Source organism: Zingiber officinale, chromosome 9B (genome assembly GCF_018446385.1).
Source record: "Zingiber officinale cultivar Zhangliang chromosome 9B, Zo_v1.1, whole genome shotgun sequence".
Taxonomy (NCBI): Eukaryota; Viridiplantae; Streptophyta; class Magnoliopsida; order Zingiberales; family Zingiberaceae; genus Zingiber; species Zingiber officinale.
In genome coordinates this window covers 15,902,470-15,930,383 of record NC_056003.1, presented here as the reverse complement: position 1 = coordinate 15,930,383, position 27,914 = coordinate 15,902,470, and the positions used below count along the sequence as shown (strand labels likewise).

General features: G+C 42.8%; 2 protein-coding genes across 2 annotated transcripts; both read left to right on the top strand.

The window, feature by feature from the left end:
- The first annotated feature begins 5,554 nt into the window (after positions 1–5,554).
- LOC122024148 (protein EMSY-LIKE 3-like) lies at positions 5,555–24,455 on the top strand. The gene is made up of 10 exons (XM_042582701.1): positions 5,555–5,937; positions 19,489–19,688; positions 19,770–19,879; positions 19,941–20,187; positions 20,296–20,523; positions 20,606–20,674; positions 23,201–23,455; positions 23,528–23,596; positions 23,671–23,734; positions 23,932–24,455. Exons 1-10 carry the CDS (start codon positions 5,910–5,912, stop codon positions 24,072–24,074), a joined length of 1,413 nt encoding a protein of 470 aa, XP_042438635.1. The 5' UTR covers positions 5,555–5,909; the 3' UTR covers positions 24,075–24,455.
- A 764-nt stretch (positions 24,456–25,219) lies between these two features.
- On the top strand, positions 25,220–26,064 carry LOC122022848 (jacalin-related lectin 3-like). Its single transcript, XM_042580962.1, has 3 exons — positions 25,220–25,279; positions 25,391–25,615; positions 25,756–26,064. The coding sequence occupies exons 1-3, from the start codon at positions 25,220–25,222 to the stop codon at positions 26,062–26,064; spliced, it is 594 nt and encodes a 197-aa protein (XP_042436896.1).
- The last annotated feature ends 1,850 nt before the right edge of the window (positions 26,065–27,914 follow it).

Genomic DNA, 27,914 nt, shown 5'->3' with positions numbered 1-27,914 from the left:
AGAAGAAATCAAAAGCTTAGCTGATGAACTTAAACGAAAAATGAGTATGTTAAAATTTAAATTTAAATATGTTTACATATTATAGCTTGGTAGTCTTACATTATTTAGATGTACATATAAAATCTGTCTTTTTTTTTTATTTGAATACTAACAAAACATTAAAAAAAATAAAATCAAAGTAAAATTAAATCAGACTTAAATGCAAACTAAACAACAACAAAAGATCCCCGGAACGTCCGTTCTGACTGTTCCGTGTCCCTTCCTACGAACCTATATAGCATCATCAAAACTAACTTCAAAACTAACTTCCTCCTCGTATTAAAATCAAATATTTATATTTCCAAGACCACAAAAGCATGTAGTCAGTCCGAGCATGTCTAACAAGTACTTTCAGCGCCCTCTGCCGTTCAAAAATAAGCCAATCGATCAACTGCTTGCCGCCCTCAAAAATCTTAGAGAAGTTCCTGACCAAATTACCAATGTCAAAACAACTAGAAAATGAGACCAAGCTGCAAGTTCATTCACAAATTGTGTATGTCCCTTTCGGTCCATGATGTCCTCTACCTTCTTCAGACACTGTCCGACCTTACTTAAGAGTTTCATGAATAACTCATATAACAACCCAATGCCTTTCTCATACTCCTGATTCCCATTCTCTAAGACCTTCTTAGATATTGCCTCCTTTGTATTCCTCCAATTCTTGACCGTACCTTCTGTTGAGTTTTAATTCAAATTATTCCATTTGTTTTCTGGTAATGCATAAGTGTATGCATTTAGACTAAATAGTATTGCATATAGTTTTCTGATTATTAAATCTGAAATTTCTGGAATAGATGCAAATACTATTGTAGAACTTCGCGATGCTATATTTTTTGAGGATATATTTCCTATGAAGACGAGAATACCTCAATCTATATCTGGTATTCCTATTAGAGATAATCCTGCTGCCGTAGAGGTTCCATTATCCGTAGTAGGTACACTTTCCTCAAGTCACTTTAGACTAGATGAATCTAATGAGTATACAGAATCGAGAAGGAGCAAGAGGCAACGTGTGTCTACGGATTTAGGCTAAAATTTTATCACCTATAATATAGAAGGTGACCCTTTGACATATAGAGATGTTATTACTTCTCCTGAAGCTAAGCACTGGAAAGAGGCCATTAAAAGTGAAATGAACTCTATTATCTCTAATGCTACTTGGGAGTTGGTAGATTTACCTCCTGGGTGTACCACTATAGGATGTAAATGGGTGTTTAAGAGAAAACTAAAACCTGATGGGTTAGTAGATAAATTCAAAGTCCGCCTAGTTGCTAAGGGATTCAAACAGAAAGAAGGGATTGAATATTTTGACACTTATTATCCTGTTACCAGAATTATTACAATCCGAGTGTTAATAACATTGACATCCATATATCATCTTGAGGTCCATCAAATGGATGTCAAAACGACATTCCTTAATGGAGATCTTAAAGAAGAGATATATATGGATCAGCCTGAGGGACATGTAGTCTCTGGAAATGAGAATAAAGTCTGTAGGTTAGTCAAATCTCTTTATGGTTTGAAGCAAGCCCCAAAGTAGTGACACGAAAAATTTGATAGAGCTATGCTATCGTTTGGCTTTGAAATGAATGACTCTGATAAATGTGTGTATGCTAAAATGAAATGTGATAATTGTATTATTTTATGTTTATATGTAGATGATATTCTACTTTTTGGTTCTAACCTTTCTATTATTAATGAGACTAAGACCCTCTTAAGTGGTAAGTTTGATACGAAGGATATGAGTTGTGCTGACATGATTTTAGGGCTGAAGTTGACTCATTCAACTGATGGAATAGTAATTTCTCAGTCACTCTATGTTGAGAGAGTATTAGAGAAATATGTCTTTAGCCAAGTTAAATCTGTTGTCACACCCTATGATCCTTTAAAAACTCTCCACAAGAATAAGAGTGGTGTGGCAGTGTCTCAATTAAGATACTCACAAATCATAGGTAGTCTAATGTATTTAACAAATTGTTCTAGACCTGATATTTCTTTTGCTATAACGAAATTGAGCAGGTTTACCAGCTGTCCGGACAGAACACATTGGGATGCATTAGACAGAGTACTCAGATACCTAAAAGGCACTATATCCTTGGGCTTGTGGTATGGGAGATTCCCTGCAGTCCTGGAGGGATATAGTGATGCTAGTTGGATAGCTGACACTGCTGAGTGTAAAAGCGTTACTGGTTATGTCTTTACACTTGGAGGCGGTGCAGTTGCTTGGAGGTCTGTTAAACAGACAATTATAACCCGTTCTACATCTGAGGCAGAATTGTGTGCTTTGGATACCACAGTAACTGAAGCTGATTGGCTTAAGGGTCTTCTTTCTGAAATTCCCTTGATGATGAAGCCAATACCTTCTATTTCAGTACACTGTGATAATCAAACAACAATAGCTCAGATTAGAAGCTCCAAGTATAACCAGAAACAGAAGAGACATGTACGAATAAGATTAAAATCTATTCGTGAGCTAGTGTCTCTTGGAGTGGTGTCATTGGACTTTGTAAGTTCAAAAGACAATATTGCTAATCCACTCACTAAATGACTTGATTATGAGAAAACTAAGAGATCCAGTAAGGGAATGAGACTGAGGCCTATCTTGGTTTCACCTATAGCGGCAACCCAACCTATCTGATTGGAGATCCCAAGAAGTAGGTTCAATGTGGTATAAACAAGTTGGTGAACCGTAAGAATCAAATTGATTGAGATGTAATCTCATAGTCTTTTCCCTAGATAGATGCTTGACTGCTAGTAATGATAAGCTTAGGAGCTCTTAATGAGTTCAAGGTCTTACTGACAGGATGCTCGCAGTACATCCTTGGAGAACTCACCTATGTAAGTGTAACTGTGTGGCCGTAGTGTGGGGGGTCTAGGCAATTCTCCTTAGCACTTATGAAACAAGATTCGGTGGCATGGCCGTAATGCACCAACCCAGAAGGATTCAACTGTCGCCCGTGATGAGTTGTTACCAATTGATTTTCACATATAAAAGGTTTAAGATCAAGACTGAGTTCTCTTCAAACTATGTGAATAAGATTAGTGTACTTAGGTGAAAATTCAAACCGAAAGGTATTTTCACTAAAAGCTCATTGCAACCAAGTCTCAGAACATATCTTTGTTTTCGACCAAAAATAATTTGAATTAGTGGGGGATTGTTGAGTTTTAATTCAAACTATTCCTTTTATTTTTTGGTAATGCATAAGTGTATGCATTTAGTCCCACATTGTTAAGCTAAGAAGGTTGGAAGGCCTTATATATGGAGCCCTTCCATCCTTGCTTAGCAAAGTTAAGGGGACCTACACGCATGTGCGGGCCGAGCCCAAATCAGGTGGTTTCGGGGGGTTCTGTCCCTCACACCTGGTGGTTTGGTTCTGTCCGCGTGAGGAAGCGAAGCGACACGACTCACCTGGTTGGTTCTCTCCGCGTAAGGAAGCGAAGCAACGCACCTGGTACACGACTCACCTGGTTGGTTCTCTCCGCATAAGGAAGCGAAGCGACGTACCTGGTTGTTCTGTCAGCATGAGGAAGCGACGCACGCTTTGGGAAGCAGTGCTTCAGAGTAAATATTTGGGAAGCAGTGCTTCAGAGTAAATAAATATGCAGTCTGCTTTCTGGACGACGCGAGTGGTTGTCGGATCTTGGGAGAATTTTGTCGGAGAGCCTCTGCACCGTGGGTGACAATAAATTCTCTAAAGACACGCTTCAACCGGAGATAATATTTTCTCGATCTCTTTTTTTATTTACCTGTTTACTACATACTTATTATTTTAATACAATTATATTACTGAGTTGCTGTTCCCGTTCAAACAGCTTTATACAACACCTTCCATTGCCCAAAAGAAACCATCGAGTTTTTCTGAGACTTGGTTGGTGTCCCTTGAAAGTGCCACATCCTCTAGACCGACAAGGCCGGCAATAAACAGATTCACATCCGACAGCAAGTTAGTGCATCCCAGAGGAACAGCGTCGGGAGCAGATAGAAAGTTAGCTAATGTGCTCCAGCATTCAATGTAAAGGTGATCGTTAAAGCCTTTGGCTCTGAAAATCAACTCACAGAAGGTTAGGACAATGGGGGCGCACTGAAAGTGCATGCACTCCGGTAGGAAGGCATCATTCGAGTTGAGAAATATCCGAATCGTTCTGAGGCCAATGTCATGGATCTCTTCAACAGGTGAAAGGTACAAACTCACAAGCAGCGATGGAATGCCCAAGTAGCATAAAGCGTCGAAATAAGTTGGAGATTTTTCTTTGTCCTCTTTTGGTTCAGATTTTGTGATACGAAGAAGAAACCGTCTCATATGCAGCTCGATGTTGTTCCTTTGCAGATTGAGGGCGTCGGGTACCCGACGGGTGGATAGAAGGAAGCAAATGGAAGACCTGAGATCTTCGGCCATCTGAAAAGCCACCGAATTCCTGGTGCTCCGAAGTCTCGCCGTCGTCCTTTACCCCGCAACGTAGGAGAGTGGATTGGCCATGGATCTGGCGGACGGAATAGATCAGCCGCTGCTCGGCGCATGGGATCCTGGTGACCGAATGGATTTTCTCGATGACCGAATGGACGGTGTCCGATGGGCGGGCTCGGACGATGAGAATCCCCTGCGACAGCAATCGGACGAAGAACTGTAACTCGGTGGAAGGCGGCGGAGACGGTCTCCGGCGAGCAATAGGCATGCGGTGTGAGTCACTGGAATCAGCGACGGTGGCAGCGGAAGGGGAAGAGAATAAAAAGGGGCAGCAGGATTTGAGCATCTTCGATGGGAATATGAATGTTGGGTATTGATCGACGCAGTCTCGATATCTCGATTGATGCCATAGCAGTTAGTGGTCGTGGCGGCGGAGGCGGAGCCGCGGAGGCGAAGGCGGAGGCCTATCGGGGAGGAAGAGCTCAAGAGGTTTAAAAGAACGCATAATGGTGATGGAAAGAAAAAGGTGCGGGCCTCGTCCGCAGAGAAAGCGATTTAACCGGGTCAGCTAGGCAAGGGCATGTATACGTGGCGGTGATGGCTTCGCTCTTTTCAATTGAGCATTTTACCAAAAAACACCTCTGATAGTTTATATTTACAAAACTGCATCGTTATAATTATATTTTACTACCAGCTGTAAAAATATATTTTTTATTTTCAATTTTGAGACACACTAAAATTGAAGGATTTATTCTTCTTCTACTTTAAATATTATCTCAAATTGATTTGCATCCACGTCCTTTTAAATTTTCTAGCACATTGGCACACTCAATTATTAATATTTTGTTTTTAAAAAATATTTTTTTTTAAAAAATTAAATATTTATATTTTTTATGCGACCACCTTAAGTTTAAGGGAGTGAAAAATATTTATTTTATCTAGTTCATAAATTTTCAAAATTTTGATTTTTTAAAATAAAAATGGAAATAAAAATAAAAAAAAATAAAACGAACTCATTCATTTATGGAACTGTCTGAACCGGACCGGGCCATGGGATGCTCGTCGGAATATCGCCATGCCAAGCCCGGAACTGAAACAGTTCGAATTGCCTCTAAAAAATCCGTTGCGGTCCGCAGTTTAACGCTTTTCCTTCCTCTCGATTCTTCTTTTTACAGCCTCCGCCCTCCTCTTCCTCTCCGCCCCGCACGCCACCTTCTTCCACTTCCTCCCAATCTCCCCCAGAATCCATGCTCTCCACTCGGATTGCCGATCGAATCCGCTTTCTCAAGCTCGTTTCGGACAGTTTCTTCGTCGTCGGCTACGGGAAGTGGTGCTGAAGCGGCGGATCTGTTCGCCGCGAATTGGGTCGTAGTGCAGGGAAACCCCTCTGTCTTTCAACTCGACGGGTTTGGGGTTTCTAGGGGATTTACACAGCGGGGGTTTAGAAAGCAAGGGATTCCTGACATGGAATTCGGTCCTTCTGATAGCAGTGGTAAGCTTTCTCTAGCATCCCTTCCTTCAGATCATGATAGTCTCACGATTTTAGGGTTACCTTTTTGGGTGTTTATTTTCTAGAATTTCATTAAAAAATTCCAGTGAGTATGAGAAATTTCTCGAAGATAGCTCTTTCCTAGAAAGCGGCAAGGTTGTGAAATTAGGATAGTTGAATTTTTTCCTGGTTTCCATTTATCTGGAGCTTAAGCTAATATGGAAATGAGCGAGCGCTAGAAGGATGCTTTCCTTTTATGTCTGAGCAAGGAGATAAAAGGTAATGCCAAGTAAACAATAGTACTTACCCTTTCTCTACTCTCCATCATCCGACTTTCTCCTAACTACGGTGTTGGTGCTGAACTCAGTTGGTCCCGTTCTTTACACTGTTAGCTTTTATTATAGACCCCCTCTGTTGGCATCTGTACTAGCGACATCTTTAAGAATTTCCATGGTTATTCATGAGAAACAAGGAATTTTCCCATTAGTGGTGCAGTATACTTTAATATCCAACCTAGGGCTCCTCGCCTAGGAGAATCCTTATTTCCGGCATTGTTGTAACTGCTGTGAGAGCAACTTTTCACATCCACATCTTGGAAGGAAACTCAGATAATACCTGAAGCATTCACCAATCCAAATTGGCAAATTATGTTCAATGTTGATCAATATGCCATTGCATGTGCTTCCACAATGCTTTCGTGTCAACATCATTCTGCCACTGTTACCAGCAATTCCTTTTGGTTTTGGTGCTTATGTTGCTAGTCCATCAGATGGTACCACTCCCTCCTCACACTATGTATTCAATAAATGATCTGAAAGGCCTACATACCCTGGAGCCATTGGCAACATTTATGGAGTTCATTGCCCTTTTCTGTTAGTGCTAACATAGTAATGTATTATGGTAAGTCGCAAATGGGCAACACAAGTTTTGCATGATTTTCCATTTACAAGTAATTTAATGTCATTAACTTCTTCCTATAAAACACAAATGAAGGACACAAACTCTTCCTTCTTTTTTCTCCTAAAATGGAATGCATCTTTGCTTCCTCATTCATTCTCTTGAAGTTAGACCTCTCTACTCTCATCGCTCCTCTTCTCCCAAGTTGGCTTCTCTATTGCCTAATGTACAGGTTGTCTCCTCATTTCCTAGATCTAACTCTAGACGTATTCATTCAGGTGAATGAGATCTGCAAACAAATCTTACAATTTTCCATAGAAATTTTAGTTTTTCGCTGTATCTCAAACATGTCCGAGAGATTGGTCAGGATCAAATTGGCTCTTGTTGACTTCAATCTAAGTCAATTGGTTCATATTGATTTATATATCAAGATTGATATCGATAGTTTTTTTTTTTTTCTTGTATAATAATAAGACATTGCACAATCAACATGCATTTAGCAATAGGATAGTGATGCAACACTGTAATCGAATCAAGATTCATACAAAGAATTGAGATGGAATTGACATGCCTTGATGAAAAAAAAATATGGGAGAATTGGACATCCTTTATAGATGCTGATGTGGTGATAAGGGAGAGCTCACCTGTCACGGGTCAAATAACATGGTATCGGTCAAAGTCAAGGCGGTCAATGTCGGACTTACGGTTATCCCGGTCAGCAAAGGAGTGGTCGAGCTGACATCACCCGGCCGGTCGGGGCATCATGTGTCGGTCGGTAGAAAAATGAGCTGCTCGGACCGCCTGTCCGGCATAAGGAATGACATTACACAGGAGCAGACAAGAAAGTAAAAGAGAACACGCCGTCTATCATTAAATATGAAGAAGCCAAGATAAAGAAGAACACTACATTTATCATCAATGCATGGAAGTCAAGACAAAGAAGCCTTCCTCTGGTAATTAATATCATTAAATAAGGGCAGATGAATGATCATAGAAAAATGTATAAAAGGATACGCCAGGTATGAGGAAGACAAGATTTATCTATTTATCAAATACTGTTACGCTTCCGCAAGTGCACGGATACGTCGCCAGTAATAAAAGATTATCGATCCCACGAGAACTGGTTATAAGCACTAGCTATTGTTCACGTAGAATTAATTAAACTACCGATGGTTATAAGTTAATTATTTCCTAAGAGGAAAGGTAATGGGGAAGTAGACGTGAGAACTAGCAAAAGAGAGAAAGGTTAACTTGGTTTGGGAAGAGTTCTAGGAGTTCGATTTCGTTGTGGTGGAACCTGATGCATCATGTTCTATCTTTTCCTCATTGTCTTTCAACATGCATTCGTCGGAAGTTAAAGCTGCCATCCTTAAGCACTAAACAGAGAAGTTCCTGTGAAATCCTGTTACGGTTAACCCCTGTCACTAGGGCGCCTCGGTAGATTACAAGAATACAAATCTAATCGGTATCATTAAGGATAAAGATGGGTGTTTGGTTCGGTCTCTTACTTCCTTGTGGAGAAGTTGCCTCTCCTTTCAAGGGAGTATCCTAGATGTCCGTGAACAGGTTACCCTTGTCACTAGGGCCCCTCGGGTATACGATCTAAGATCCTTTTTTACGAAATTAGCAATTCTACACAATCGACTAATATGACGAGATAATCTCAGCAGCGAGTCTCATGCATATCAAATAGAAACAAAGCAAGCGAAATCATCCAATAAGTAAAGGCATAAACATGAGTCTTACATCAAACCCTATCCACAACTACTCCCTGATCCTAGAACAAGGGATCTACTCCATAGACGTCGGAGAAAAACCCAAAGACATAATAAAAAGTAAGCATACAATCCTCAAACGAGAAGAGAGAAAGAGAAAAGATACTTATCCAATAACGTCGAGTGATCTTCGGGTCTAATCCTTTGTTTCTAGAGTTGATGTGATGATGACGGTGATCTCGGAAGTCCGGGATAGCGTGGAACGACACTAAGGTAAATCCTTTCTGACATCTCGCCTCCTCCCCCCGAGAAGAAGAGCTAAAAGCCTTTATGTAGGTTAGGGCATGGGCGCCGCACGGCCCGTGCCACGACCGTGCGAAATCCGCACGCCCAAGCTCTTCTTGTCTTCGGGTAAAGTGGCACGGCCGTGCCACGTCTGCACGACCGTGTCTTGCTTTGGCTCGGGCTGCATTGCACGACCGTGTGAGGTTCACACGACCGTGTAGATTTTGGCTGCTGGTTGTGAGGCATGGCCGTTCAAGGTTGCACGGCCGTGATCTACTCTCTGTCGGTGAATGGCCACACGGCCGTGCAGGGTTGCACGATCGTGCTTTGCTCTCTGTCTGGAATCGCCACACGATCGTGCAGGGGTGCACGGTTGTGCTCTGCTTTGCTCGGGTGCATCGACAATTGCCGTTTTCGCTCCAAAATTTGTTCCTGTCAACACAAAACCAAATAAAGAGCAGATTTTTGACAAAAGAGTAATAAATACTGAATAAATGATAAGAGAGATGATCGTGAAAAAAATATATACAAATAAAGCAAGTGAATGTGCGTTAAAGAATGCATAAACGATCATAATATCTATGCACATCAAATACTCGTTCTCTCTTCTTGATTCTGACTTGAGCGTCGGAGGACCAACGCCAGGGACTCCTTCCCTGGTTTTGGTTGTTTTGCAGGATTAAAGTCTTCATCCCGTTAGTAATCACCTCATCCCCAACTTTCCAGCTTCCTTCATTCGGACAGAATCATTTTGGCACCGCCTGTGGGAACGTAGCCTGCATCCGAATAAGAAGATGGAAGACGCTGGACGACTCACAACAGTGACGCTGACGCAAGAGGATCTCGATGCACTGATACAAGCTTGAGTGACGAAGATATTGGAGCAACAGTAATAGACGTTGGACGATCGACAAGACATGAGCCTGTTGCCTCTGCAGCAGATCGACAGACTGAAAGAGAAGATCGAGCGGATCAACTTCCCGTTCGGGAGCTAAATAGGAGACCGATTGGCTCTTATGGGGACACTGGTAATATGCTAGTCCCCTTTAATCGAGCGCTACCCTGGGCTCCCCCAGAAGAAAGGGGTCGAGCGGATAGAGACCGGGGATCTTCCTTGGATGAGGCGCCCATACGGGACGCACAAAAGGAAAAAACGCCGAGGGAAGACAACTCCCCCTAGCGGGTCAACCAACAATTTTCGGAGGGGATCCTGAACGACCTTCTGCCAAAGCATTACACCCCGCTGACGATCGGGGAGTACAATGGAGCAACCGATCCCGATGACCATTTGGCCAAGTTTTACAACGCGACCACCCTTCACCAGTACACGGACGGGGTAAAATGTCGAGTCTTTCTTACTACTTTATCTGGATCGACGCAACGATGGTTCAAATAGTTACCGAATAGCTCGATCCACAGTTTCAAAGACTTCTGAGCGGCATTCGTACATCATTTTGCTAATAGTTGCCGCCACCAGAAGACGAGCGTGAATCTGTTCTCGCTGAAGCAAGGGCCCCGAGGGGGCCTGAGGGCCTACATACAACACTCCAATCATGTGGCGATGGACATTCTAACAGTCTCCTCAGATGTGTTGGTGAACGTCTTCACCCAATGTCTCATCGAGGGAGAATTCTTCCGATCGCTCATTCGGCGGCCATCGAAGGACTTTGGTCATCTCCAAAAGAAGGCCAACGAATACATTAATGTAGAAGAAGCCCAGGTGGCAAGGAAGAAAAAGACGGCCGCCGAGCCTACAGGAGCATTCGAGCGGCGTCAACCGAGCCGTCATCAACCACCTAAAGAGCCCCGGTCGGGAGCCTCTTCACATCAGGAGACTAGGCCGCATGCCAAGAGGCAAGAGATGAGTACCAATGTTTTGCACCTTCCACCAGTCGACGACGCACAACACAAGGGACTGCTACGATCTGACAGCCAGTAGGTCGGTTTTGCGTGGATACCATCGTCGATCGCCACCTTCAGATCGGTGTCACCGAAGCCGATCTGCAGAACGAAGGAAGGAGGAAAGGACGACCGAGCCATGCTACCACCAAAGGAACTAAATCCCTGCCCGAGCCTCCTCCAAACGGACCAGACCGTCCACAAGGGAAGAATATAATTGAAGTAACGCCACTCGGGGGAGATAGGCATGATCGCCGACGGGCTGACCAGCGGAGATTCTAACTGAGCAAGGAAGTTGCATGTGCGATGTCTTGAGACCCACATCGTTGGCTGCATCAAGGAGAAAGTTGAGGGACTCGAGATTAGCTTCGGGCCTAAGGATTTGGAGGGAGTGGAGGTCCCCCATGACGATGCATTAATCATCGGAGCGGTAATTGCCAATTATATAGTCCATCACACTTTTATTGATACAGGGAGGTCGGTGAATATCCTGTACAGGAAGGCATTCGATCAATTGCAAATTGATCGAAGTGAATTGCTGCTATGTTGACTTTGCTCTACGGCTTCACGGGTAACGAAGTGTTGTCGATCGGCCAAATCAAGTTGGTCATCTCACTCGGAGAAGAACCCTTGAAGAGGACAAGGACCACAAATTTCATCGGCCAAATAACGTTATAGGTCGCTCGACGTTGTTACGTCGAGATGGTCAGAACGGAAGCATGAGCCGCTCGGAAGACACCTCGCCTGGAGGTGAACGCCATCATTGAAAAACCCCTCGCGCTGGTCTACGAAGAGAAAGAAGAAGTTCAGATCCACCCTAATCGCTCGGAAGCAACTACCTTTATCGCTGCTGATATGGAGAGTGAGAAAAAGTCGGAGCTGGTAGCTTGCCTCAGACAGAATCACGATGTGTTCACTTGGTCGACACATGAGCTTTCTGGTATTTCGTCAAGTGTGGCTCAGCACGAGCTACACGTCTGACCTGACGCTCAACGAGTGAAACAAAAGAAAAGAGATTTCAGCACGGAACAAAACTTGGTCATCCGAGCAGAGATAGAGAAATTGTTGGAGGTCGACCACATACGAGAGGTACAATTTCCGAGCTGGCTTGCTAACATCGTCCTAGTCCCAAGCCAGGCAACAAATGGAGGGTCTATACAACTTCCACAACCTGAATAAAGCGTGTCCGAAGGATTTCTATCCGCTGCCCTGGATAGACCAGATGGTTGACTCTACGGCCGGCTGCGAGCTGATCTGAATGCTCAACGCATATGAAGGTTATCACCAAGTGCTGCTCGCCCGAGAAGATCAAGAAAAGGTCAGGTTTATCACGACTGATGGAATATTTTGTTACAATGTCATGCCGTTTGGACTAAAGAACACCGACGCTACCTACCAGAGGCTCATGAATAAGGTGTTCTAGCGGCAGACATATTAATAAAATCTCCAAGAGCTAGTGATTTTTGCACAGACATCAAGGAGACCTACCAAATTTTGAGGGCTTATGGAATAAAGATGAATCCAAACAAGTGCCTGTTCGGCGCCAAGAGCGGCCGATTCTTGGGATACATCGTCACTGAGCGGGGGATCGAGGCGAATCCGAGCAAGGTTAAAGCTCTGCAAGATATGTCGCCACCACGCAACTTGAAGGAAGCCCAACGGCTGATTGGGCATATTATTGCTCTGTCCAGATTTATATCCAAATCATCCGACCGAAGTCTACTGTTCTTCAAGGTGCTGCGTCGGGCTACAAAATTCTAGTGGGATGCGGAGTGCGACCGGGCGTTTGAAGAGCTCAAGGATTATCTTAACTCCTTGCCTATATTAGCTAAGCCGAGTATAGGAGAGCCGCTCTGGATCTATTTGTCGTCCACCGATAATGCGGTCAACTCGACATTAGTTAAAAAGAATGAGCAAAAGCAACAACCCGTGTATTTTTTAAGTCATATATTGAAAGACGTTGAATCCCGCTACAGTGGTATGAAAAAATTAGTTTACGCTTTGGTACTAGCCGCTCAGAGACTCCGCCCGTACTTCCTCTCCCATCCAATCATCGTGATGACCAACAGTACCTTAGGAAGAGTTCTCAACGTAGAAGCATCCGGTTGGCTGATCAAGTGGACAACTGAACTAAGTGAGTTCGAGATCCAATACCAGCCCTGAACGACGATAAAAGCTCAGGCCTTGGCTGATTTCGTCACAGAAATCCAGAACGACGAGTTAGAAGCAACTTGGAGAATATATGTTGATGACTCTTCTTCTACCAGACAAGACAGCAAGATCGACATCCTGCTCATTTCTCCAAGGGAAGACCGAATGCAACTTTCCGATCAGCTGGATTATCGTGCCACCAACAATGAGGCTGAGTATAAAGCCTTGATAGCCGGCTTGCAAGTAGCGAGGCATGTCGGAGCCACAAAGGTCCTCATTTATTCGGACTCTCAGTTGGCCGCCTAGCAGTTGGCGGGGGCGTTCGAGATTAGCAACCCCCGACTCAAGTTATATGCAGAAGCATTCGAGAAGTTAAAGACAAATTTTCAAGAAGTCATTGTGCAGAAGATTTCTCGATCGGACAATCAAACAACAGATGAACTAGCTAAGTTAGCTATTGCATTATCACCGATCGTGATCAGTCAGCCGATCGAGCATATTTCATTGGTGGCGCACATCGACCGAATGGAGGGAGTTGTCTTTCCGAGCCACGGGAGAACACCATTAATTGAATTTCTCTGATCGGGTTGTACGCCGACCGATTAGGAGGCGACGCGTTTATTAAAGAAGAGGGTCGGACGGTTTACCTTGGTCGGAGATCAGCTGTACAAAAGAGCCTTCTCTAGGCCCTTGCTAAAGTGTGTTGGACCAGCGGACGCAGTATACATCTTGCAAGAAATGCACCAAGGCTCCTGTGGAAGCCATCCAGGCGGTCGTTCGCTAGCTCAAAAGATTCTCCTGGCCGGATACTTCTGGCCAACTCTCCAAGAGGATGCTGCTCGGACGACAGCCACATGCATGTCCTGCCAAAAGTATTACAATATTTCGCACCAACCGATCGAAGAGATGAAGTCATCCATGGTATCTTGCCTGTTCAACCAATAGGGCATGAACATTGTGGGGTCATTTCCCATGACAACAGGTCAGCGAAGGTTCCTACTTGTTGCTGTGAACTACTTTTCAAAATGGGTAGAGGCTGAGCCCTGGCAAAGATAAGTGAGCAGATGGTCATCAAGTTCATCTGGTAGAACATCCTCTGTCGGTTCGGCATCCTCCCGTCTTGTCTGGGATAACGGGCGGCAGTTCGCGGGTCAGAAGTTCGGGTAGTGATGCGAAGACTTTTACATCCTGCAGGCCTTCACCTCAGTTGCCTATCCCCAGAGCAACGGTCAGGCGGAGGTTACAAATCGAGAGATCCTCAGAGGCTTACGAACCTGGCTCGACCATGCAGGAGGTAGCTGGGCCGACGAGCTATCAAGTGTCTTGTGGGCACTTCGCACGACCCCAAAGGAGGCGACCGATGTAATACTATTCCAGCTGGTGTATGGAGGAGAAGCGGTGGTTCATGTAGAAGTTGGAGTAGAATCCGACCGAGTGCGACTCTACGACGAAGGGAATGGCGAGCGAAGGCTAATAGAGCTGACTTGGTGGATGAAGCGCAGGATAAAGTGGCCGTTCGGCTAATGGCTTTTCGACAGCGGATGAGGCAGAACTACAACAGGAGGGTGATCCCAAGGTCCTTCTAGGTCGGTGATCTAGTGTGGAAGAAAATCAAGCCGGTCGGCGATGTCACCAAACTCGAAGCTCCATGGGTGGGACCTTACAAGGTTGTACAGAAACTTCGCTCGGGGGGCCTATTACTTGGAAGACGAAAACGGGAAACGACTTGAGCGGTCGTGGAGCGCAAATCATCTTCAATCCTATATGCCCGGGTGAGAGGTGCGCGAGCAAATATAAATGTACTTGTGTATATGCCTTTTGAATGTAGGACCAACATAAATAAAAACCAAAGTTTTCCAGACACTTGGGCCGATCAGGCCATGTTAAAAGTCGAGTGGTGACTATAAACCCCTGTCGCCATCAATGGTCGAGCGGCGACCTTAAACCCCTGTCATCATCAACGGTCGAGCAACGACCTTAAACCCCTATCTTTGTCAGCGGTCGAGCGGCGACCTTAAACCCCTGTCTTCGTCAGCTGTCGAGCGGCGACCTTAAACCCATGTCTACGCTAAAACAGTCAAGCGACAACTTTGAAAACAAAACGGACCGACCGGCTAAGTAGATAAGTCGTTGCCAATCGGAAGAAACATGAGGCCACACGAGAAGAAAATAAAGCTTGAAAATTGAGTTGAAAAATTAAAATATTAGAAGAAAATAAAGGTTAGTCGGACGGACAAGCATTCATTGAAACTTTAAAATTTTTAGAGAGGCAAAACGCTCAAACTGGCTCACTCCATATAATCTAAGACATCATCCGGCAGCGACTAAGTCAGTTTGTCCCGATTGATGACCTTGCTTGATAGAGCGGCGGGGAGGTAGTCGCCTTCCCTGAGTTAGCTAAACGTCCCTTCAATCGCCAGGTCGAACAGACGAAAAGCCCGATCGGCGAGTTTGTCATTAAAGCATCTGAGCGGATGTATGTTTGCTTCATGAGATAAAACCTACTCTACTTAGCTTCCTGATAAGTCTCAAAGCCGCTCGGGAGGCCTCTAGGTCTTCCTTCAACTTGCTCAGCTCTTCATCTTTGGCGTCGAGCTGGGCCTTTGTTGCAGTTTGCTCGGCCAACCATCCATCCCGCTCTGTCTTCAAGGCAACCTTAGCATCCTTCAAGTTTTGGGCCAACACCTGAAACTCTTTATTTTTTATCTCTAGATCTTCAATGGTCCGGAGTTTCCTAGTGTTGGCCGAATGGATTTTGGATTCAAAGGTGCTGGTCTGTTTATTGAGTCGAGCTAATTGGGTGGCTTGCTCGGTATTTTTTCCCTTCTCCGCCTCTAGCTGCTCAGTGCTCTTTGCCAGATCGACTCTTAGTTGAGCTATCTCAGTATTCATCTGCTCCAGCTACGTCTGAGAAGCAGATGATTGGTCGTTCGGCGCCTTCAGCTGCTTAACTTCTTGCTCCAAAGAAGTAAGCCTTTGACACATGGCCAGATTCTTTACCCAATACTGCGAGGAACCGGAAACATATAAAAGTCGATTGGAGATAAATTAAGGGCATACAAAAAACTTACCCTAGTGGACATCTGGGTATGACTGTCCACGAGTGCCTTCGGAGGCATGACTACTGCACGGGTTCGGGCGTCATCCCATATCTGTGCGAGCGGCCCCTGAATGATTATTTGGTGCTCGGGGGCTCGGGATTCAGCATCGTCCGACTCGCGCCATTCCTCAGTCGGAAGATGGAGAACCGCCGTTATGTGGCGCTGGTTGCTCGAGGCTGATTGGGCCAAGGTCGCTCTGCTGGATGACCGAGACATTGACTGGATGCCAGACTTTTGATCTTCGTGGGCGGCGGCATGAAAGTAACTGACGGCGCGCAAATTGTTCCCGTGGCAGATCGAATAGGGATGGTGTACGATCAGATGACATAGAGGGAACGGTTGCCGTGGCGGGAGCTGGCGTCGAAGTTTTAACCCATTCAGCGGAGGGAAGGCGGGAGCTAGTTCTGGTGGGGGTCTGCACAACGGAGGAAGTGGAGCGGGATGTAACCTCCACCTGACGCCTCTTGCGGCTTATCAGTGGCTCCCCAGAAGAGGTCGAGTCCGATGCCCCTTCCACCGGAATCACCGGCAGCTGTGCGGGGGGAGGATTCGATGCACCAACCGCTCCACTGCTGGGCGTTTGGTTGGCTATCCCTTCGCTCACTAGTGATGGCGCTCTCACACTCTCTTCGAGCGGGTCTTCTTGCGAGCCGATCGGTTGCAAATCGTGGCTCTCCAACTCAGCCACGACCGCCACATTGATCCCAGCGTCCGTAAGCTTGGCTTTGCCGACCAGACATGCACGCAACATGACATGAGCTGCAAAAGAGAAGGAAAAATCAGTTAAATTCAAAAGTTAAGCCAAGAAAGAGCGTACCTAGGCTGGACGGAAGCTTCGTGCAGATCAGGGGGCCGAATACGTAGAGGACTCCCTCATGCAACAATTTGTGAATATGGTATTTTTGCCCGACCAATTGTGAAGCTGCGTCAAGGTAGTCCGGTCGACTCTTGTATTTCTTGAGCTCTAGAGGATTTGGCGCTTCTAATTGCCATATGGTTGGGAAGTCCGGCTGCTCGAGAAAGCGAACAAAAAAATAGTAGTCCTTCCAATGTTTATTGGAGGACGATATCTTATCAAAGAAAACAAGGCCCACTCGGGCTTGGAAAAGAAAAGTCCCTGGCTCGGACAACTTGGGATAGTAGAAATAATGGAAGAGCCGAGGAGGAAGGGGTATGCCGTGCAGGCGGAATAGAACGACGACCCCGCACAGCAGCCGAAAGGAGTTCGGCGTTAGTTGATGTAAGGAGATACGAAAATATTTGCAAACGGTTGAGAAGAAAGGGTGGATCGGGAACCGCAGACCGACGGTAAATTGGCACTTGAAAAATGTTACGAAACCGGACGGCGGTTTGTCCGGACGGTCAAAGGAAGAAGGAAGACCAATTTGATAGTTAGGCGGAATTTCATATGCAACCCTCATACTCTCTGCATCGCTTGCATCAAATCTAGACTCAATGGAGGCATACCAGAGTCCAGGGACGACGGTGGGAGGCTGAGATGAGCTTTCCATTGAAAGAGCGAGATCGAAGATGAACGATAAACGAACACTAGACCGAATCGATCGAAAACCTTACACGGAAGATTACACAGAATCGATCAAAGAAGCGGGAGGTTACCGGAGTATAGGAGGATCACCGACGAATAAGCGAAATGCCACAACGACGAAGCTCGAAGACGAAGGCACGAAGTGGAGAAGACGACGACACACGTGAGGCTTATAAACCTCACGGCCGATCACACTCAATTGTTCGATCCAAGGTTTCGAAAACCTAGAAGACGATCTGATCGTGGAATTCAAAATGACACTAGTCACGTCAGCAAAGGATATCTGCCTGTCTTGTTTGGCGTGCGGCGACAGAAAGAGGGACACGTGACATACGGTTATCAGGTATCATTTAATGAATTTAATTAAAAGGGATGGCCGTGCTCGACCATAATTGTCAAGGATTTCCACGGGCTTTGAGAAATATGGGTGACGTCAACGACGACGAAGACCGCTCGAAGAAGCGCGTTCGGAGAATTCTCCAAGTATCGCCGCTTATTGCCCCGCTCTGCAAAGAGAACAGGTTACCAGACACTTCGATCGTCCATTGGCCATGGTTAGACAACGATCGAACGCCGTTGGTTGATGCTCCGATCAGACATAAGGGACCGAACATTCCGATCGGATGTAAAAATCGCCAAGGACCAGTTGTCCAGTCAATCGGACCTGTAGCCTCGTTGACTAAACTTGAGGGGGAGGCTTGTGATGCAGTGATAAGGGAGAGCCCACCTGTTATGGGTCAAATGACACAGTGTCGGTTAAAGTCAAGGCGGTCAACAGGCGATCAACGCCTATCTTATGGTTATCCCGATTGACAAAGGAGTGGTCGAGCAGACATCACCCGGCCGGTCGGGGCATCATGTGTCGGTCGACAGGAAAATGAGCCGTTCAGATCGCCCGTTCGGTGCAAGGAATGCCATTACAGGAGAAGACAAGAAAGTAAAAGAGAACACGCTGACTATCATTAAATATGAAGAAGCCAAGACAAAAAAGAACACTACATTTATCATCAATGCACGGAAGTCAAGACAAAGAAGCCTTCCTATGACAATTAATATCATTAAATAAGGACAGATGAATGATCAGAGAAAAAGGTATAAAAGGGTACGCCAGATATGAGGATGACAGGATTTATCTATTTCTCAAATACTCGTTCTCTCTTCCTGATTCTGACTTGAGCGTCGGAGGGCTAACAGACCCCTTCCCTGGTTTTGGTTTTGTTTTGCAGGATTAAAGTTTTCATCCCGTCAGCAATCACCTCATCCCCAGCTTTCCAGCTTCCTTCATTCGGACAGGATCAGATGCTAACCTAAACAGGAAATAATCGAATTGCAAACTAGGAAATAGATCACTCTACATTAAACTCCTACCAAAAGTATCATATAAATTAAATTTAACAAAACTATTTAACACCCTAAAATAAAATGATTTCCATCTTGAAGCACTTCCTCTTAAACTTAAAAGCTTAGAAAAAGGAGGTGATTTTGCCAAAATAAACTTTAATATAAAATTTTTAAACTCACTTTCTTTGATTGTAGTAGATATTCATCGATTCATTTTCAATTTTATTGTCATTGTCAAGTGTCAATAGTGTCTTTGGTTGACAAGAGAACAAGGAAGACAAGAATGACAACACATGAAATGATTGAGGAGCTCAACTTCTAACTGACTTGTTTGTTCAGTTATCTTTGCTACTGTGAGGTTTTGAGATCTAGATTCCTTCGTGTTTCTTCATTGTTTCGTCCTGTATATTTCTATTTCAGAGTTATGATGACATGCCACACTTGTGTTAGCTGAAACTATTTTTATATGAGCCGAACTTAAATGTAATATGTGCACCCTTTTTTTTTTCCCAGAATGATGAATCCCATATATTAGTAGAAATTATACATCAAAATATCAAGTTCCCTACATTTTTTTTACGAGTTTGCTTGGAGTGTGATGGTATTTGAGTGGATGCAGGAACTGATGATGATTTTCCACCACCCCTTCAAAACAGAGGTGTAAGACAACATATGACTGGTAATGGGAGGACAACAGTTGGTGCAATTCCATATGCTAGGGTGCAAAGTGATATGGAGATCCAAATACATCGTCTTGAGCAGGAAGCATACACTTCAGTTCTTCGAGCATTTAAGGCTCAATCTGATGCCATTACATGGGTAATTGTCTGCTTGATTTGTCATAGCTACTCCATTGGTTTGGGTTTTCATGTTGTATGCCTGATGGAGCGATTTCTTCAGGAAAAAGAAAGTCTAATAACTGAACTAAGAAAGGAGCTCAAAGTGTCAGATGAAGAACATAGAGAACTATTAAATAGGGTGAATGCAGATGATATTATTCGAAGAATAAGGTATGCTAATGAATCTAGACTCAGTTTAATATGTTTTGTTATAGTTATCAACTTTTTATAGGGAATGGAGACAAGAAGGTGGACATCAGTCTGGGGTTTTTAGTAATGTTCAATCAGACGTTCCTGCACCCAGTCCTACTATTTCAGCCTCCAGAAAAAGGCAACGAACACAGCCTGTTCCATCATTGTCCTTGGATGTACCATCTACGGGATTGCACTCACAGCCTGTTGCAGTTCCAATGCAGCCATCACCATCAGCTGCTAAAAGGACAACTACAACAGGACCCAAAGGCAAGAAATCTAAGACTGTAAGTTATCTGGTTGATGAAAAATATACTGTAGTTATTTGTGATTAGTCATTACGCAACTTATAGATGCCTCCTACATCTTCTATTCAAGTGATATTGATATTGCAGGGTCAGGCAGTACCTGGTGCTTCTTCAATGAAGTCTATGCAGTATTCTTCTTCAGGTCCTAGTGGAAGAGGCCATATGGCAAATAAGAATTCTTCTAGTGCACCTGCTCCAGTTGGGTTAGCTAAAACAGCACTATATGACCCACTAATTGGGCGTAAAGTCATGACTAGATGGCCTGATGATAATAACTTCTACGAAGCTGTTATTCATGATTACAACTCAGTGGAAGTCTGTGTAGTGATTTTACTGTTCCTCATCTTTTTTACTGCATTATTAACTCTTGAATATTCTGGGCACCAACACTTGACAGGGTTTGCATGCACTGGTTTATGATGTTGGCACGGAGCACGAGACATGGGAATGGGTTAATCTGAAGGAGGTAAGTTGATTGTTTCTTTTATTTAAGAACTGCATGATTCATGTTTTGCTCTTTAACTGTTTCTAACAATTTGAGTAGTTATAACCAAGATTAACACAATCATATTCCAACCATAGAATCACATTATCCTAGGGCCCAAATCATGCATAGTGATTTGGAACCTCACTAAATGCAATGGAATCTGGTTCCCATCCCCAGATCAGTTGTATTGGCAATTTTGCTGAGACGAGTCTGTCTTACTCGCTGGAAGGTTAAATGGAAGAGGAGGGGCTAGGCTGATGTGAGTCAGGGTTTAAACAAGAAATTGAATATGTCTGTGTCATTGCTGTTCTTGTAAGGTCCTCCATGTTGCCTTCCTATGTTCATGCAGTTGCCAATTGACGTCCAACTGTTCCAACCATCTAAGTATCTGGGGGGCAGCACTCAAAGCTTCACATTTATGGAAACTCTGCTCACTCTTTTCTGTTTTTAGATGGGGTTTCATTGGTTTTTTAAAATACAATTATTAGTAGAAAATAGCATCTAAACAATAATAGGAAATTATGTGCAAAACATCAGGTAAGTGTGATCCACACAAGGTTTAATGTTTCCACTTGATTCTATGTTGGGTGTCAATCACTCTGAGGAGGTGGAAGACGACCAACAATGATGGTGGACACTGCTGTTCGCTATTCTTTAGTGGATGAATTAGAGGTATTATAGGAATTTTTAATTTTGGTCAGAGCTATGTGAATTTGGATCAGTCAGAGTACTTATTCAGTAGTGGTCAAGGCATCATTGATTACTACATGGTGTGTGTAAGGTGACTGCCCTTGTCAGAGAGACCTGTTTTTAGCAGTTTCATTTGTTGAACCAGAGATGGATAAATAGGTAGATGACTTGTATATTATTCTGCATAGCGGCATAGGAGAGTGTTTGCATGGTTTTATGTTTTCTCTCTGTGTTCCTCAAATATCTCACAGAATGCTCAAAAGATTGTTTTTCTTTTTAAAAATGTTGTTTACATATTGCCTCATCGACCTCCTAATGTTTTTGCATTTGTTTTTTTACCTGATAAAATACTTTTTTTAAGCATTTCTTTTGGTTCTTATCTTGGGAACAAATTAACGCAGACAGTATGATACAAGTGAAACGAATTCTCCTTTACTAAACTGAAGCTGAAGATGTGTTTTGTTTTACCGTTAGCTTGCCAAGCTTCTCTTATTTTATTGCATAATTGTTTCATCTTCTTGCTATATTAGACCATTTTCTTAAATTCTAAAGTTGGGGGCACTTTTTTTTTTTATTAATTAGGAAGGGGAGCCTTGACGCAACGGTAAAATTATTGCTTTGTGACCAAAAGGTCATGGGTTGACGCAACGGTAAAATTATTGCTTTGTGACCAAAAGGTCATGGGTTCAAATCCTGGAAGCAGCCTCTTGCAAAAGCAAGGTAAGGCTACGTACAATTGATCCTTTCCCGGGACCCCGCATGGCGGGAGCTTCGTGCACCAAGCTGCCATTTTTATTCATCACAAATAAACCTGGAGTGATTTGTTAAGTTTGGCAATGACTTTGCATAGCTAACAAGTTTTTTACTTGATGCCTTATGAGTGGCAATGTGCTAAATGGCGGTTGAGGTGGCGCCTAGGCAGGAGGCGGACCTCAACAACACCGCATTTATGGAAGGCAGTGATTTATGACGGTCAAAGTCAACCTACGCGGTGCGTTAGTGATTTCCAAACAACCAGCCTCCTTCTACTGAACCATCGTTGCTGTCGTTGTTGCCACGCCATTATTAGGTTTAGCGTTCCGGTTTTGGACGCATCGCTCTTTGGTGGCGCATCCGATACCATTGTCGGGCTCGGACATTGCTTCCGGGCCCATCGCCACGCTTGGGTGACGCGACTAGGCTTAGGTGACGGGTTTGGACTCATCGTTGGGCTCAGGCGATGTGTCTAGATGCATCGCCCGAGTCCAACGACACGTCCGATGCCGAAGTTGAAACGCCAAACAAGTTTTATTTTTAACTTAAGATTTAATCAAAACTTTACATTAATAATTTTAATCAACTCCTATCTATGATTGAGATAATTTAAATAGATTATTTAAATAGACTTAATTAAAGCCTAATAAAATTATACTATTATATATATATATATATATAAATTAGATTAACTTTTTTATTTTAAGTTAATACCTTTTATAGTAAAATTTTTTTCCTAATTTTTTATTATTTATTTAATTATTGAAGCTTAATGGTGGATAATGAATAATAAATAATATTACGTATACAAATAGTAAAAAAATTCAACGGCTAGGCACTGCCTACGCGTACCACCATTTACCACATTGCTGAGTGGCAAGTGATTATTAACTAAATCTTCTCAAATTTTAGTTATTAGTGCATAATCCATCAGCTTAGGACAGTCCCAACTAATGAAAAATCATTATTGGCTTCAGGATTGACATCGTGAGCAATAATGATTTATCATCTAGTTTGATGTCAATTGACGTTTCTTAATCATGTAACTCCCATGATATGCAGATTCCCCCTGAAGATTTAAGGTGGGATTGTGACAATCCAGGTATCAGTCATCGTCCTGGTCTAGGTGTTGCTCCAGGTGTCCCTGAACGTGGGGCTAAAAAACCATCAGGCCGTAGCAGAGCAATTCCAGGAGCAGGAAGAGGTAGAGGAATCATGAAAAATCAGGCAAAGAAACCTATACAACCACCCCAGGATGGCATTGGCAAGAACACTGGTGATATTGAGATCCTCGACACCAAGATACTTATTAAAGAAGTATGACTTGTAGAAATTCACTGTGCCTTTTGCCAGTCAAGTAATTTTTAACACAATTTACCTTTCAATCAGGTGGAGAAGGTTTTTAGCGCAAGCCAGCCTGATCCTAAGGGTATGAAGGATGCCAAGAACTTGTTGAAAGTAAGAAAATTTTGCCCATTCCATGTATTTCGCATGATATTGTTCTAAATTAATGTCGAGAGCTATGCCTGCAGACTCATGAACAATCATTGATTGCTGCAATTGCAAGGCTTGCCGATGTATCAGATGGTGAAAGTGGTAAATATGCATGATAGATACTGTTGTCCTATCTATTTCCTTCATTTATCATTGTAGGTTTTGCATATGACAGTTTCTAACCAATTTGCAATTCAAATTAATCAACTGAAAATTCCTTCTTTGATTTTCCACTATTAGTCACTTTCTTTCAGGTTTTTTCTCACTGAAACTAATTTGTTGCCTTTTGTCCTTGGCAGAAGGCGGCAAGCACCAGTATTCACATGGGCAATCCATGGAGCGGGATCGGGGATGGAGAAATCACATGATTGCTAGAGCTGGAGAACAAGAGGGCTATGATGGCAATCACTTGGGTGGGGACGACGACGATGATGACACATAACTTACGGCCCCAAAACATTTCGTCACAAGTTTATATGCCCTGCCATAGCTAATGCTAAATTGTTTCTCAGAGAATGACCACACACCTAGTTTCTTAGAAGATAAAATGCCAAACAAATCCTCACTTCCTTCGTCGCAATGCATGGTTCTATTATCATGTAAATCTCTGGAAAATGGGTTCGAATTCTCAGTAAACCTATGTACCAAAATGCATCTTTACAACCCTCATAAACTCGAGCTCGAGGAATGTGTTTGGCAATGCAGAAGTATATCACCTGATCTCCATAAGTTAATTCATGAAATCAGAGGCATGTAACATTATTGTTTATTGGTGGTGAATCCATCAATGAGTGGTGATCGAATCACATATTTCAGGCTCCAATTCTAGATGGTCCACTCACTGCAACACCTTTGGTTCTGTTAATTAACATAATTGAAATAGTTCGCTCTACCTGCCGATCAACCATAGTGAATTTAATAATCACGGGATTCTTCTTGCTTATGTATGTATATATATGTTTACTCTTTTTACCAAGATGAGAATCATCATCATTTTGCACACTTGAGCATTATAACTTGATGTACATATACCCATTGCCAATAAAATTGTTTATATAAGGGTGTGAATCGCATGTATTACCTCCGTATGCTATATTGCTATATGGTTATATAAGATGAGAAAAATAGATACTTGAAGAACTAGTCGTCCTATTTAATTACTCGGGCTTGGATTGAACAACGAAGTGTATCAATCCACTGGAGTTATTGTCATCTACTAATTACGTACTACCCGTTGGCCTCTGCTTCCGACGCAACCTTCTCGTCTTCCGCGGCATTTGCTGTTTGCTGTGGCTAAACATCTCGATATCCACGTCGTCTGCTCATCTCCCATCCTTTATCGATATATAAACGGTAATTTTTGTTGGCCAGAGGCCAATTAGAATTTTTTATCCTCCAATTAGAATGCATGCATGTAATTAATGTACACAGATGATATTATTAAAATACCCATATGTACACTTGCATGTATTGATTATAGACCATTTAGCATTACCCAAATATAAAATGCACATTATATAAGGCAAGAAATCCCAAACCTACACACAATTTTCTGCGTCAGGAACAGAAGATCAAACTGTTTAAAGGATGGAAGTCAGGCAATTTTCTGCGTCAGGCACAAAAGAGCAAACTGTTTCTACGATGGAAGTAAGCATTCATATTCATATTCATATTCATATTCATATTAATTCTCTCCTTCGATCCTTCTCTTCTTACTCTCTTGCTGTATTTGCTTTCTTGTATTGCAATTGCTTGCAGGTCAAAATCTTGAACGGCAAGATCATTGTTAAGCTCGGAACAAAGCGTGACTTGCTCGATGTAACCTCTGCAAATTGGGATGAATTGTCAGGCGACGGAAGGGTGAAGCAGATCCTTATCACTTACAGCCAGGATGCCATCAATTCTATCCAAATTGCCTACGAACAAAATGAAAAACTAAAACTCACTCCTAGGCACGGCGGTGACGGCGATAATTTGTACGCTGTAAGTTATTTAGTTTCTCGCTATATATATATATATATATATATATATATATATATATATATATATAATTTATATATATATATATATAATTTTTATTCTTTCTATTCTATTTTCAAGTTCACAAAGTATTATCCTAGCAGATGGGCCTTAGGTTCAACGAGCACTTTACCTCCGTTAGAGGGTACTTCGGAGTGACAAAAAGTACCAACTACACGGTGATCAGGTCGCTCCGCTTCGACACCAACCTTGGTTCCTTCGGGCCGTTCGGCTCCGAAGAGGGTACGCCGTTTAGCTTCAACCTCCACAACTTTTGCGGCTTCCACGGTTGCTCCAACTCCAAGTATCTCACTGCCATCGAAGTTCACCTCGACATTTCGAATCTGATACGCTTTCAGTACCCTACAGAACCGAATGACGCGCGGAGGCCTTCGCTCTATCAGACCAGATAAATCCTGCCGGCACTGCCACGGCCGTGATTGTTGCATATTCCCTTGCGTGTTCTATTAATTAATTAGGGAAATCATTAATGCATGGTTTTATTTAGTGTATTTTTTAATCTTTGTTGTGCGTAAAATTAAGTAAATATCTTGGCAGCCAGTTGATTTGTTCATAGAAAAATTGGCTTGGGCGGAGGAATTAATCCAGCGTTGGCTAGTTGACGTCGGTGTGTTTATAGATCCGTTATATTAATGGCAATTTTATCGATATGATGTGAGGTATATATAGGTATATATATTATGATAAAAAGGTGAAACGCTCGTCTCCAGCGCCCCTGCCATATCCGACCCAAGGCTATCACGAGAGAGGTAAATCGCAGCATCCGAGCGAGCATGTGACGGACAGGGTGTAATACGGGGATAGGGGATTTATTCTCCAGCTGCCTCGAGGATCGACCCTGCGACCTTATTGTGGCAACACCCGTCACATACCATCTCGGATGACCCGCGGGGTCAAGTGCATGATGAGATATATCAAGTGCATGATAAGATAAAATTTAGATCATCAATTTCTGAGAATCAATCCCTAACTAGTACTTGTCAAAGATAGGAGATCCCTTAAAAAAAAAAAAAAAAAAAAAAAAAAAAAAAAAAAAAAAAAAAAAAAAAGGAAGGAATTCCATGATAATATTGCTGCCAATTGCTTCCATTAATTGTGTTCTCATGATCAACCAAAGCATACTTGTAATGAAATTTATAGGTAAATTATAGGATTAATTTAACCGACCGTGGTTAGAGAGTGGCTGACCCCAATGACTAGTGGCGAGGCAATGACATCAATGGTGGCATAAAGATGAATATGTTCATCCTCAGCGCTCCTGCTAACTTGTCTCATGGTCAACGGATGAAGTAAATCACGGACGATTATTAACCTTTGAAATAATGACTAGCACATAAGGGAGATATTTATCTTGACTTTGCCAAGATTCGAACCCCAAACCTCATGATAGTAATACCTCATACGCTGACCACTAAATCCATCCGAAGAGACAAGACAATGACATTAATGAAGTATAGGCATAGTGGTGATGCCACAATTTTCTAATTGTGTAAACTACATTTAATTTTGATCACCATTATCATCATACCAAACCATATAATTCCTAACTTATTATATATTATTGTTAAATAAAGAAAACTAAATATATTCCTCCTTTTTTTTTTTTTTTTTTTTTGCACCTCTATTCAGATTACATATCAGATTCTCAATGGTTTCGGAGAAAATTGACATCATTGAGAGAAATATGTTCCAAAGATAGATGTAAGCATGCATGCATATTGTTCAAGATGATTTGTATTTGGCAGACATGGGCGACGAAAGAGGTGCTCGACGGCATGGCTAGATCATGTCTGTGGGGAAAATAATTCAGACATGGTAAGATTAAGTCTCCACATCGTTAGATTGTTATTTATATTTTTTTTTATTTATTTTTTTGATAATTTCTTATTACTTGGTCTTCCTATTTTTATAGATCTAGTGTTTATCTGATCCTATTTTTATAGATCTCATAATCTTTGCTCTTATCATTTGTGGTGTATTTAAAGAGTTGTAGAGACGTGTAGAAGGTATCTCTCGACGTAAGATTTTCTTTCCTAAGTTAAATTTCTATTTGTCCTATTCTTCTTGTATACTCCTGTGTGCTATGTATTGGGTGTGCTATTCTTCAATTCTAAGCCAACATCTGGTATCAGAGCCTTGGTAGTATAGAACACCCAAGAATCCACGATTCCACAAAAATGTCTGGCATCCCACAAGTTGCTGTGAAGGAGAACGGCGGAGTGTCATTTTCGTATCCAATGCT